General features: G+C 46.0%; 1 protein-coding gene across 8 annotated transcripts in view; it reads left to right on the forward strand.

The window, feature by feature from the left end:
* ROBO3 (roundabout guidance receptor 3) overlaps positions 1–14,784 on the forward strand; it is a 310,461-nt gene that overhangs the window by 281,733 nt on the left and 13,944 nt on the right. For all 8 annotated transcript variants that reach the window (XM_069947694.1, XM_069947692.1, XM_069947699.1 and 5 more), the window contains 8 exons: positions 2,765–2,970; positions 7,780–7,861; positions 8,019–8,187; positions 11,682–11,848; positions 11,927–12,048; positions 12,938–13,154; positions 14,159–14,283; positions 14,573–14,744. In XM_069947694.1, the coding sequence (XP_069803795.1) occupies positions 2,765–2,970; positions 7,780–7,861; positions 8,019–8,187; positions 11,682–11,848; positions 11,927–12,048; positions 12,938–13,154; positions 14,159–14,283; positions 14,573–14,744 (1,260 nt within the window). The remainder of the gene's footprint in view (positions 1–2,764; positions 2,971–7,779; positions 7,862–8,018; positions 8,188–11,681; positions 11,849–11,926; positions 12,049–12,937; positions 13,155–14,158; positions 14,284–14,572; positions 14,745–14,784) is intronic.

Consider the following 14,784-nt stretch of genomic DNA (forward strand, 5'->3'; position numbering starts at 1 on the left):
CTAATGGCCCTATTCCACGGGCCGTCTAGAGGAGCAAACGAGCTCTGTCAGCGCTCGTTTGCTCCTCGTTCCCCGCTCACTGCCGTCGCTATTTAGCGCGGGAGGGGCGGCGGGGAGCTGCGGGGGGGTTGCCCGGGTGATCGCTGATCGTCCAGGCAGTCCATAGGATACAGCAGCGTCTGCTGCCGATGCTCCTATTCAACGGAGCGACGGCAGCAGATCGCTGCTATATCAGCCGCTTGGTTTTCAACATGTTGAAAAACAAGCGACTGCAACGATCAGCCGACATGAACAATGTCGGCTGATCGTTGCACTCTATTCCACGGGACGATTATCGTGCGTAGCGGCCGATATCGGCCGAATACGGACGATAATCGTTCCCTGGAATAGGGCCTTAAATCAACGACACATGAACGATTTTTCAATCGTTGCCTGCAATTACACAGAACAATTTTTATTTAAATTTGAACGATATAACGATTTTCCGCACGATAATCGTCCAGTGTAATAGGGCCCTAAGTTTGGCTTTGTAGCTTTTTAGTGACTTAAAATCACAACTTATAGAAGTACAGAAGTTCAAAAATAAAAAAAAACGGTTACCATGGGGACCTTACATTAACGCTCAGATTGTCACCAGACATACGTATGACAACCCACAGAACCTGCTAAAAATACATCATCCCAACACACACCAGAATGTTCTGCACTGACGGCAGAAAGTTTCTCGTCTTCGCACCCCACGCGTTTTTCAGTTACCACCTTCCATCTTATCCCCACTCCGGTGGCTGTCGTCCCTCTAGGCGCCTGTGTCAGACAATGGAAACGGGCGTCTCTTTATTGACCTGTTAGATCAGAGCCGCAGTAATGTAACTGATCTGTACACATAGTTTCTATCCGCCTCCGGATCGAATGTCCGGCCTGATCGGTGTAACCGGCAATGTAAACGTCATTTATAATGTGCGTCCTGTGCAGAAAAAAAACGCAGGACGTCTCTCTTTTGTGTCAGCGCAGCAATTTGTGTCCTCCTCGGTTCATGCCCACTCAATAAAACTATTACCGTCTAGTATCCGTATTGAGCTCCGAGCCATGGACAGTCAGATGTATTGATCCGGTGTGGCGCTGGTGTCGGGCAGGATGTATTACTGTATGGGACATGATGGGTACGAAGCAGTTGTACTGTGAGATAGAAACGGCGACTGAATGTTCAGACACCGCCATTACACGCTTATTATATCAGACTCTATCCAGCAGACCAGGCTGTCGCTTTCTGCCCTTAGAGCATCCTGGTTCCATCTCTTCCCATGATAAGTGACGCACACACATATGGCCATCCACATGATGTAACGTGATCCATCAGACCAGACCTTTTTCCCATAGTGCATCATCCACCATTGTTCTTTTCTTGATACAATCGTCCCCACTACAGAGAACAAAGCAGATCTGTGCCGTATCCAAGGGCAGCACAATTAACATTGACACTGGTCTCCATCCATGTCTGTGTCTTTGGGCACACGCCAAATACATGTATATACATATTCATAGCACACCCCACCCCCAGCAGTTTATTGTTTTGCTGCTAATCCTATTATTTCATTTCCCCCTGTATGTAGAATACAGTCCCGATGCCTCCGCAGTTTCCTTTGCGGCTTCAGACGTCTCACAAAGTCATTAATTACTTATCGCCCTGGGAGGACGATTTCATTAGGTGGCGGAGGCAGCGCTGATGGATGCCTTCCCCCTCCCTGGCTGTAGATCAGGGCGGTTTCACGGACAGTTTGTTAAAACAACACCATTACCGGAGATTCGCGGGGACGTCGCCTTTTCATATGACAGATCGCGGATTAATCATTGATGGCGACGTCCCCACGCTCGGACGTGTTTGTTAATTCCTTTACTGAGTGATGTTCATTTAGTGGTGGTATTAATCAGGGGGGAAGCGGGCATTGATCTCATTCTGTGTACGCAGCTTTTCTGCCTTCTTATGAAACCAGAGTCCACCTATGTTTTACCGTAAATTTCTTAGAAAGCTGAATGATAGCTAATATGTTTGCCATTACACATCATACAACACTTGTCACCCAGCTTTCCCAAAGACTGGAACAGCCATATGGGAACCAGGAATAGGGCAATGTAAAACCTAAGCAGTTTTGCATTTAAGGGTCTTGGACAGCTGGGTGGCTCTAGGTATGGAAGCAGAGGATATCTCATTATACTAGTAGGCGCTACTCAAGCATAAGATCATTGTTCAACCTTTGGGAACTGGTGGCTTAAGAAGTTGGATGCAGCCCTAGGGAGTCCTGGAAAACATTGATACAGCCTATGGCCTATAGCTGCATCCATGCTGTCCAGTCACCCCTAGAGTTGCACCCATGCTGTGCAGTCACCCCTAGAGCTGCACCCATGCTGTCCAGTCACCCCTAGAGCTGCACCCATGCTGTCCAGTCACCCCTAGAGCTGCACCCATGCTGTCCAGTCACCCCTAGAGCTGCACCCATGCTGTCCAGTCACCCCTAGAGCTGCACCTATGCTGTCCAGTCACCCCTAGAGCTGCATCCGTCTCTTTCAGCCAGAGGTAACTAAATGCAGAACAACTGGACTTTAGCATGCACGAATTGCGCTCATCTCTAATAACTATACAATCTGGCATAGCTGGGTGACACCCAGCAGGGACTCTATTATACTACAGAAATAGTTTCTCAGTTTTCTAAGCACTTACAAAGATTTTCCTCGCTCTTCAATTTGTGAAAACTTTCTCTGTTTTCAGCCACATCAGATCGCGTTCCCCCAATAATCCGCAGAGGACCCTCCAACCAGACCCTGGCTGTGGACTCTATTCTTCAGATGCAGTGTCATGTGACCGGGAACCCCCTGCCCAGCACCCATTGGCTAAAAGATGGACAGAGACTTGGGGGTAGTGACCCCAGGATCAGCGTACTGGACAACGGGACGTTACAGATCACCCATCTGCAGGTCAGTTTTATATGTCTCTGGATGATGTAGAGAAATGTTCCCCAACTTGTGGCACTCCAGGCCCGCCAAAGACTGTCAGGGCATGCTGGGAGTTGTAGTGTAGCAACAGCCGGAGAGCCACAGGTTGTAGCGAGAGGATTCCCTGATAATGTAGCATCTGACACTCACCCAGCGCACCAGGAGCGAGCGCAGCCGCCAGCCACTGACTACCATGTAATCAGATTATAAATGCTTGTCTAATATCTTTTCATGATTAGTTATTAGCGGGAACATTCAGCCACTTGTAGATGGTAATTATATGCAAGACAAGATGCCGCTGATCATTAGATTTTATTTACATAATTGACAAATGTAACATCTCGTACACCGGACCATGCAGAATTATATCTATACTATAGGGCCCATTCTGCTCTCTAGGCCAATGCACATGACCGTGGGTTCCACAGTGCACGGCCCGGACTACATGTTCAAGTAACCTATACTGTTTGTTTTTTTGTTTTTTTTTGGAGTGTTTCCAGTCAGTGACAGCAAGAAGAGCCCCTGAAATGACAAAGAATTAAAATCCAAAATATAGCAGAAATGTGTGTGAGCGTAACGCTAAATACCTAGAAGAGGAGGATGAAGAGGAGAGCTGTAGGCCAGGACGAAGGGGAAATAATGATGGGCAGTGAATGGAGGAATGTGGGCTCCTGCCGCTGTAATGATGGGGCGGGGGCCGCTGCCGGCTGTCAGGCTCTGAACTCTGATTGCCCCGGCACCTCGGGTGCACTAGACACGGTGCATACATTTTTAATACAAGGCTTGCAAATGATTTTCCTGTAGCTGAGTCTGATCTGATGAGAATGCCTTTAATATTTCACAAGCAGCGCGGGCGACTGCCGGGGGTGAAACTCCGAGAGAAGAAGACAAATACCAGAAACATTGTCAGATAGAGATTCTTAACTATATCTATCATCTGTGTGTATATTTCTGACCTCCTATCTATCCATCTTGTGTCTCATTTTCATGTATCTAGAATGATCCATATATATTCATCCATGTGTCTGACTCTATCTGGTATCTATCTGTGCAGAGTCTTGTGTCTCGAATCTTTCTCTAGGATCCATCTGTCTCACGTATGTCTCTCATATCTGTCTGTCTCTGCTCTCCCTCTAGTCTCTCATATCTTTCTGTCTGTGCTTTCCCTGTCATCTCATATCTATCTCACATATCCCTCTAGTCTCTCTCTGCTGTCTCTCCAGCATCCAGCTATATCATGTATCTCTCTTGGCTGCCCAATATCTGTCTTGCTCTTAGGGCCCTATTCCACCGGACGATTATCGTTCAGATTATCGTTAAATCGTTCGAATCTAAACGATAATCGTTCGGTTGAAATGCAGTTAACGATTAACGACCGAACGAGAAATCGTTGATTGCCTTATAAGACCTGGACCTATTTTTATCGTTGCTCGTTCGCAAAACGTTCGCATTGAATAAGACGTCGTTCGCAATAGATACGAACGCAATAGCGAATAAATAGCGAAGAAAAAACTATCGCAATTACGATCATAAGTAACGATTATCGTTCCATGAAAATGAGTTAACGTTTTCAGGTCTTTCGCAATAGCGGTCGTTTGAGATCGTTAATCGTTAATGATTATGCAAACGATAATCGTCCGGTGGAATAGGGCCCTTACTCTGGTCTCTCCCATATACATCTCATGGATTCCTCTAATATCCATCTCTCTCTCTAGTGTCTCTCTGCTGTCTCGGTATTATCCATCTATGTCTCTAGTCTCTCTCTAGTATCCATCTGTCTCTCTCTTATATGTCTGTCGCTGCTGTCTCTGTAGTACCCATCTATCTCCAGTCTCTCTGCTATCTCTCTAGCCTCTCTCATATCTATTTCATGTATGTCTCGTCCCTCCTTCCTCCTCTGTATGTTTAGTAAATATGTCAGCCTGATTCGCCCTTTTCATGTGTGTGAACTTCCTCCGAGCTTCATCTTCCTCAGATCTTACAATCTTGCGCCGACCTCGACGACCCTGGATGACAAACATTCAGCCGTGTACGAGATGCGTTTGATGTTTGTTCAAATATCCAGCGGCTTTTGTGTTCAGAGCTTTAATGTGGGGGCAGCGGGAGGGGAGCGTTGTTTGTTTTCCTCGGTGTGTCTGGGACAGGTATGTGCACCTGATCCGCCCCGCGTTCTGCCATGACACAGGTGCAGCCGCCCGTACCAATCCCAGGCCTCACCCCACAGTGGACTCCAAGATGGGTGGACTCTTTCACTGTGGTTACTGGAGATCTCTCCAGAATGTTACAAATATATCTTCAAGGTCTTGAATAACAGACATGGGGGACAATTTCATGGGGTCCTATCCCTTTCACCATCTATAGGTTACGGTCATGACGTTTCTGCCATAACATCAGTGTTGGCTTATTTTGACATCTTTTCTGATCAGCACACTGCGCCAGTCAGCGACCATCAGTGACCCCAGCTCAGCTGCATTGTCTATTGGGGTCTCCTGTCCCATCAGAAGCTCAGACCGCTGCTTTGTCCTTGCCATGCTTTACATTGCAGCTCTGATATAGCTAAACCAAATGGATCAGAGCTGCAATATAAAGCATGGATAGCACAGAATTTTACACTACCTAAGGGCCCTATTCCACCGGACGATTCGTTCGCATAATCGTTAACAATTAACAATCTCAAACGACCGCTATTGCGAAAGACCTGAAAACGTTCACTCATTTCCATGGAACGATAATCGTTACTTATGATCGTAAGCGATCAACGATTTCTTGTTCGGTTGTTAATCGTTAACTGCATTTCAACTGATCGATTATCGTTAAATCGTTCGAATCGAAATGATAATCTGAACGATAATCGTCCAGGGGAATAGGGCCCTAAGACTCCACCCTGCAGCCAAGTTCTATTTAGCTCAGTTATGATAACTGACTTTAGCTTATCTGCATTGTTTATTGGGGTCTCATGTAGTCTGAAATCCTCCTCCTGTCCTCTCCGATGCTCAGGCCTCTGCTCTGTCCCTCTTGCTTTACACTGCAGTCCAGAATACTGCTGTATATTAGCACATAAACCAGGGACGGGGAACTGTCTGCTCTCCAGCTGTTGCAAAACTACAATTTCCATCAAGCTTTAGCTTTGCTGTACAGACATGATGGGAACTGTAGTTTTGCAAAAGATGGAGGGCCGACTGTTCCCCATCCCTGACATGGACTATTATTTCTATTACAACAAGATCATAAACCAGCTTATTGTTATCAATAGTAATAGCTCCCTGTTTGTTCCTCCCATCTGTAATAGGAAAGACAATACGTTGTGTAAGCAAAGTTGTGTTTTTATGGGTTAATAAAATCCGATAGGAAAATGGTGTCGCTGAGTATCCGAAACACATTTGTTAGGTATAAAATGGATAAAAGCACCAGTGTGAACTTTGCCTCTTCACCGCACCGGTGGGAATTCCTCTGTGTTTTGTATAGCGGTGAGTGTCGCTCGGTCGGTGGTTGGAACGTTTCATTATCCCCGAGCTGTGACAGTACCACGTAGCAGGGAACAGGTCAGGAAATCATCGGCTGTAAATATAGAATCCACCTGCCGCTGTGCGGGGATGGCGACTCTCCGGGGACGCCACATCAAACAGGGATAAACCACAGCTGTAACCTCCCAGGAGCCCTAACCTCATCACCTGCCCATCCTCTCACCACTAACTCCACATTACAGATTTTTTTTTTTTTAACAAGTCAGGTAAAAAATAGCAACAGCAAAAAGTAAAACCTGCATGACTGAGAAAAGCAAGGAAAGGTGCGAGGGCGAACCGCTCTGATATGGGAAGGATGCAACGTGAGTCATAGATTAGGTCGCAGCTCCACAGCTGCAGGGTAAAATGGAGGTTACTCATGAATAACTTACAAAACATGGCGTGCACGCTAAATATTTGCTTAAAAATTGATGCGTGGACTCATTGGGGAGTGAAATCTGCAGCGTTATTTTTGTTCCGCAGTCGTGTTAGAGTCAGTAGGTTAATGCAACTCCCGTGTCCCCGGCGCAGTTAATAGCATCAGATCGGCTCGGCTGCGGCTCTTTGCCTGGAATAAAAAAATGAGACTTGTCATGTGGATTCGAGGACTGCTATGAGTTAATGGTCCCGCAGGAAGCCAGGTTCAGCCGCCTGCAATGACTCATGGGTAGAGAAGAAGGAGTCCTATGGAGGAACCTTAGCTTAGATACTATAGTGTGGGTTATGAAGAGGGGTTTGGAGGGGGGGTTAAAAACATTAAGGGTCCATTCACACGTACAGGATCCGCAGCAGATTTGATGCTCTGTTCAGTTATTTAGTTCAAATCTGCTGCGAATCCGATGCATAAAATCCGCTGTGATATGGTGTGTGAGAAGCTACCCTAAAAATAATTTTAAATAAAACAAAACTAAAACTAACTTATCTTCAGTCTTGATTTGGTTCTGAAATCTGAGCAAGTCTCCTATATTTTCTTGCATATTGGAATAGGGATAAGGCTCAGACTGTCAGTGGATGGGCGGCACCTTGCTGGACTGGAAACCTGCTCCCACATGGAGACCAAAGATGCTAAACCAATACTATTTTTTTCATTCTCTTTTATGTTTCAGTCATTTTCCAGGTCAAAAAGGAGATGGACTTGTTTCTCTATTGCAAGAATTCTAGTTGTCTAATGCAAGTCCTTGGTGACGTCTACTGATCCTACTAATGGGGGGTTGTTTGGATGACCTGATCTTAGACTTGTCTTCTCATATTGGGGTCATACATCTTTGACACCTTTGTTACCTTTCAGGTGACGGATTCTGGCGTTTACGTCTGTGTCGCCACAAGTTCTACCGGAGAAACAACCTGGAGTGGATACCTGGAGGTACAAGGTAATGTGAGACATAGTGGAGGAGGAGGCGCTAGCAACAACCTCAGGAACGGAATAGTGTTTCTGGGTCAGGAGCAGCACCCCCCTCAGGAAGGAATATAACAGGCCAATACTTGTTACAATTTACTAATTATCCAACTTTTAATTTGCCTTTGAAGAAAAAGGATCCCCTGTACATTTGCAGCCGGCAGAGCCGAGCCTGGTGCCAGGACCTCCGTCCAAACCTCTGGTTACTGACGTCACCAAGAATAGCGTTACACTAACATGGCAGCCGCATCCCCAGTCCGGGAACATGCAGGTGTCATCCTACATCATCGAGGCGTTTAGGTAAAACCACCAGAGTATTATATTTGACATATAACATTATATTTTTCTATTTTTTTTTTCATTCACTTCTGTGTTGTTGTTTCCATTGTTTTGCTTTGTCATATGGCAGAACAAGGAAAAAAAATGGTGGCTCTCACCTACACTGGTTCTGACAATCCAATCAGCTGTGTGAGCAGGACTTGCTCAGGAAGGGTTTTATGCTTAGAAATGTAATCAATCATTGTTTCTGTTCTCTGGCAGCAAGCCCAGATCATGAAAATGATGAGGGCCACCAACAGGGAAAGCCGTCTTACAGGTTGTTGCTTCATACATCCTGTAGGTGGCAGCACAAGTGGGTTCCAATATGGCTGCATACTGAAACTGAGGTATAAATAACATCCTGGGTCCCAATGCAGAATCTGTTCTGGGGTCCCCACTATAATGCATCATGTTAAGTACTGACCCCCTCAGGATCCAGGGTTCGTGTGCTCTTAAGGCCTGTATACAGCTGTACAAATGTATATCTCCAGAGGAAGACTATAGTCAGCACATTGTCCGCCACTGTCCAAGACACTGGAATATTTTTCTAAACATTTTTGTTTTCCTTTTATTTCCACATTGGGAGTTTCCGCCATCATTCGCAGTGTTACGCTCGGTATGTCAGCTTAGTAAAACATGATCCTCATTGCAGGGACCGCAGACGTCCTGTCCGGCTTTGGGTCAGTGGTTCTGCAAACATTTTCTTAGGAAGTAATAAGTGGGCGCTGCGTCCAGGGTGCTGGGCGTCTGACACATCGGCTTTGTTCTTCCTCGAGATTTATGGAGAATGCAGGTGGAGAACAGTTTAGTCAGCAATGAAAATATTCTGCAAACACAGAGCAAGTGAAATAATGCCATAAATCAGGAGGGTGGTCTGCAGCGTGGAGGGATGGAAACTCACTGCAGTGCTCCCCCTACAACATGGACCGGGAAAGTAGGATCCTCAGTAATGTTCTATCATAAATCATAGACTGTGCTGCACAATGTCCACTGCCCTGTAATAGTCATTGCGAATTCAGTTCCTTGTCATGTGCTGCTCCATATTATTATATGCCAATGTTTTCCTTTTACATAAATTATATTACTCTCCCATAATTGTTAATCCAGACCGACATTACACAGTGCTATGAGAAACATGAAATTCTAATAACCAGACATTATACCTACTGTCCTACTGATTCCCATGCTACAGTAAAGCTCCCCTTATGATTTGTAGTGAAAAACTGTGTAGAAGAATACGACTGCTATAATACTGCCCCTATGTATAAGAATATAACTACAATACTGCCTCCCAAATACAAGAATATAACTAATAATGTGTAGGAACAGAGTATGCACTAACCACTTGTAGCCGAGTAACGTCCTTATTAGAGCCGCAGTACACTCAGCATGGAAGGGGGAAGGTGCATGAACAACAAATGTTTTCGCGCGCAGCCGGGCTTCGTCAGGTTGCAATAACTACTATAATACTGCTCCAATATACAAGGATATAACTACTATAATACTGCCCCTAAATACAAGAATATAACTACTATAATGCGGTTCAGGGAAGAGACAGAGTGCTGCACCTCACACCCATGGCTGACACTAGTGCCGCTAGGCTAAATAAAAAAACACATCAGAATTTAGTGTATGAATTGATCAAGCCATACTGCCCCATGTACCTCGTGCCGGTATCTGATACACATGGGTCCCTACACTAAGTCCACACCGTGCCAGTCAGTGGCCACCAACCCCGCAGGCGTGCACAGCCAGGGAACGGGGGCCATGGGACGGCCCTGCGACCCCCATGCCACAGGACCAGACCCAAAAACACCACACCAGAACCCGGCCAGCACCGCCGGCGGAGAAGGTCGCCCCCAAGCAGCACAAGTCTGGATAAGTGTATGGCTTGATCAATTCATACACAAAATTCTGATGTATTTTTTATTTAGCCTAGCGGCACTAGTATCAGCCATAGGTGTGAGGTGCAGCACTCTGTTTCTTCCCTGAACCGCATAACTACTATAATACTGCTCCTATATACAGGAATATAACTACTATAATCTGTAAATGTAGATAAATCAGCACTCACCCGATGACTTGTATCAGCTCACTTTATTTCATCTGCCAACGATGGCGGGGAGGGAAAGGTGCGGACGCGCACTGGCGCGCGTCCGCACCTTTCCCTCCCCGCCATCGTTGGCAGATGAAATAAAGTGAGCTGATACAAGTCATCGGGTGAGTGCTGATTTATCTACATTTACAGTGTGTATTGCTCCCATACCGTCTTGCACCCCCGATCCTCAGCCGAATACCTGCCACCTGCTCTACACGTCCATAACCGCAGACCCCCAGACATTGCTGCCTTACATAGTGGTGCGGGCCAGCTGTATCTTCCTCTGGCATAACTACTATAATACTGCTCCTATGTACAAGAATATAACTACTATAATACTGCCCCTATATACAGGAATATAACTACTATAATACTGCTCCTATATACAGGAATATAACTACTATAATACTGCTCCTATATACAAGAATATAATTACTATAATACTGCCCCTATATACAAGAATATAACTACTATAATACTGCCCCTATATACAAGAATATAACTACTAAAACACTGCTCCTATATACAAGAATATAACTACTATAATACTGCCTCCTATATACAAGAATATAACTACTATAATGAGATAGTAGGAACAGCAAGCCCGCACTGCATACAAACACAGTCCCAATGATTAACTACCGGTGGCACGAAGGAGATCTAAAGTTATGACAACTGGGGTGCTGAGATAGATATGTACAGGTATATTGTAAACGGGAGAAATAGTGCTGGACTATTTCTCCCGTTTACAATAACTACTATAATACTGCTCCTATATACAAGAATATAACTACTATAATACTGCTCCTATATACAAGAATCTAACTACTATAATACTGCTCCTATATACAAGAATATAACTACTATAATACTGCTCCTATATACAAGAATATAACTACTATATATTGATTCTACATACAAGAATATAACTACTAGAATTCTGGCTCTTATGTAAGCTGTCATATCACGGTATATACAAAGAGTCTGCGGAGCCTCGATTAAGAGTCTGGAAACACAGGAATAGCCAGATATCCCTCCAGGAAAGGACCTAGCAGAGGGGTGGCTCCACCAAAACCACCATAGTAAGTGGCCCTTTCAATCAATATCCAACTCTATTACGTGTCTAAGAATATGAAATAGCAAAATACCAGAGCCAGGTATCCATCCGGGAGACTGGCTGAAGAAGACACTGTAGGCTTCTAGTAAAAGCGCTCAACTAAGTGAAAACCTTGGTGCATTACCCCCTTGGAAATATATGCAAAAGAATCCATGGAGCCTCAATTTAGAGTCTTGACTATTACAGTATACACAGTCAGTGTTGATATTGTCTTTGCCTTTCTTCTTGTAATATTTCACCTCTTTTGCTCCCTGAATGCAGCCAGTCGGCGGGCAGTACCTGGCAGACGGTGGCAGATAATGTGAAGATGGAGAAGCACACAGTCATCGGCCTGAACCCAAACACCATCTATCTCTTCATCATCCGCGCCATGAACTCGTACGGCCTCAGTGATCCTAGTCCAATATCGGAGCCTGTGCGCACACAGGGTGAGTGAGGAGACCTGGGACTGTGCTGTATCCACCGCTTCCTTACACAAATTGTTTACTGTATTTCTGTTTTTGTAGACGTCAGTCCCACGCGTCAAGGCGTCGACCATCGCCAGGTACAACGCGAGCTCGGGGAGGTGGTTGTTCAGCTGCAGAAGCCGATCATCCTCACCTCCTCTACGGTGCAGGTCACATGGACGGTAAGTCTTACACCATTTTTTCCACTACTTTCCTCACACTCTGTGACCGCCCTTACAACTGGTCGGTCGCCTGCCGCCATTTTGCTGCCGGTATTTTTATATAGCTATATAATCAAATAATAAATTGTATAACTAAAACACAACAACAGATTGGTAGCCAGGCAACCGGTAAGACGGACGCCATTATTTGTAATACCTTCCTCTGTTTCCATGGTCACATAATGCGACCTTAAGGTCATTCACGCTGTTACCGAGGATAAAAATGGCGAGGAGTCCAAAATGACCCATAAGCAGCCCCAGATGTGGCATTTTAATAAGACGCTGTGAATCAATAACTCCTGCTGACAGGTGGCGGAGGACGCCATTACTGCTTGTCGTCGTCGGCAACCAAAGCTGAAACCCCCTTAAGAGCCCAGGAGCACCCCTTCCCCCGACTGCAGCCTCCTCAATTATGGATGGGACTCATTACACGGCAGCCATTAATGGCGGCGCTTTATTGCCGCAAGAAAATCCCCTACAATAGAGCAGCCCCATATTGGCTCCTGTGAACTGTAAAATCAGCGTCATAGGAAGCGGCTTTGTCCTGCCGGCTGTCATGGAAGCAGAGGAAGGTGATAGAAATGAAGCGGCAATGAGATTTTTCCCATTCAGATTTATCAGTGTGATTTTTGTTTTATTTGATATCCATATAATGTGACAATAACCAGAATATATTTCATTAGATATCATATAATCTCAGGTGTTATGGTGACTGGCTGCGTAATAAAAGTATGTATGTAAAATTGGGATTTTTAGGCTGACATATATATATATAAATATATATAGATAGATAGATAGATAGATAGATATGTAAAAGGAGTAGTTTATATAACGTTCTTGCTATTTGCAGGTTGACCGCCAAGCTCAGTTCATCCAGGGCTACAGAGTCATGTATCGCCCCAAAGCCAGTGTCTGGGTGGTTCAAGATGTGAAGTCCCCAACAGAACGTACCGCCATCCTGGTGGACTTGAAGAGAGGCACAGAATACGAAATTAAAATCCGCCCATATTTTGATGAGTTTCAGGGCATGGACAGTGACATCTTGCTGGTGCGCACCCCCGAGGAAGGTGAGAGCTGGAGGCGATGGGGAGATCTCCAGAGACATAAAGAGCCCTGGCACTGTGCTTAGTAACGGGGGAGCCTCGGAGCTGTTCTTAGTGACGGGGGAGCCCCGCCGCTGTTCTTAGTGACGGAGGAGCCCCGGCGATGTGCTTAGTTACGGGGGAGCCCCGGCGATGTGCTTAGTAACGGGGGAGCCCCGGCACTGTGCTTAGTAACGGGGGAGCCCCGGCGCTGTGCTTAGTGACGGGGGAGCCCCGGCGCTGTGCTTAGTGACGGGGGAGCCCCGGCGATGTGCTTAGTAACGGGGGAGCCCCGCCGCTGTTCTTAGTGACGGGGGAGCCCCGGCGATGTGCTTAGTAACGGGGGAGCCCCGGCGATGTGCTTAGTAACGGGGGAGCCCCGGCACTGTGCTTAGTAACGGGGGAGCCCCGGCGCTGTGCTTAGTGACGGGGGAGCCCCGCCGCTGTTCTTAGTGACGGGGGAGCCCCGGCAATGTGCTAAGTAACGGGGGAGCCCCGACACTGTACGCAGCTGAAGTAGACCACCATCCTGTACACAGCTTTACACAAGTCTTTGGAGCAGACGAACACAACACAGTACTGATACACACGTGACTACTCTAAACCCCACCATGTCTGATGTCATCTTCTCATTGGGTAATAAGACACGGAGCTTCCCCTTCAGGAATGCCTCAACCTAACAGTGAAAATATGTAACTGGTCGTCGCTCAGCCAAAACAGCGAACCCCGGGGGAGTGTAGAGCGCTCCATAGCCGGTAATATTACCTCGAGGAGTGCGAGGCGCTGATGCTAAGGAATCCACAGGTCTCCAAATTATAAAGACAGACGGCGTAAGAGACACTTGTGGACGGGGAGACGAGAAGAGATATGATCCAGGGAATGTGCTCCTGGAGTGAAGTGTAACTTCAGAACACTGCACAATGGAATAGACTGTAATAATACTTCATTATAATAGAACATCAACTTAATGTTTTTTTTTTAATTCGCAGTCCCCAGTGCACCGCCCCAATCTGTCGCTGTAGTGACGGTCGGAACCAGTAACAGCACAAATATCAGTATTACATGGGAACCTCCCCCTGTGGAGCACCAGAACGGGATCATCCAGGATTACCGGGTGAGTGCGCAGTGGGGTGAAATATTTTATACATTTAGCCTACTATTATATAGGGGTGATACCCTGCCGAAGATCCACAGTTCTATTGTGATCAGTGATAGGAAGAATACACTAGAAACACACAGCCTACCTGTCCTATGTAAAATACCTTTAACATGTGATCTACTAGAATGAACCAGGACTTAACACTTCTCTCCCTGGACAAAGATCCTATAGTGAGTCTATGCAGAGACTGGGGGAGAACACTATGTTCACACTACTTAATGCTTCTAGTTTTTCCCTTTCGCAGATTTGGTGTTTAGGAAACGAGTCTCGCTACCATATAAACAGAACAGTGGACGGCACGCAGCACAGCATAGTTATACGGGGCCTGGTGCCGGGGATTCTTTACCGTGTTGAAGTTGCCGCTGCCACAAGTGCCGGTTTTGGAGTCAAGAGCCAACCAATCACCATTCAGATCAGTAAGTATTCCTCCTGTGTGTCAATGAAAGGCCTATATTT

This window comes from Dendropsophus ebraccatus, chromosome 12 (assembly GCF_027789765.1).
Source record: "Dendropsophus ebraccatus isolate aDenEbr1 chromosome 12, aDenEbr1.pat, whole genome shotgun sequence".
NCBI classification, from domain to species: Eukaryota; Metazoa; Chordata; class Amphibia; order Anura; family Hylidae; genus Dendropsophus; species Dendropsophus ebraccatus.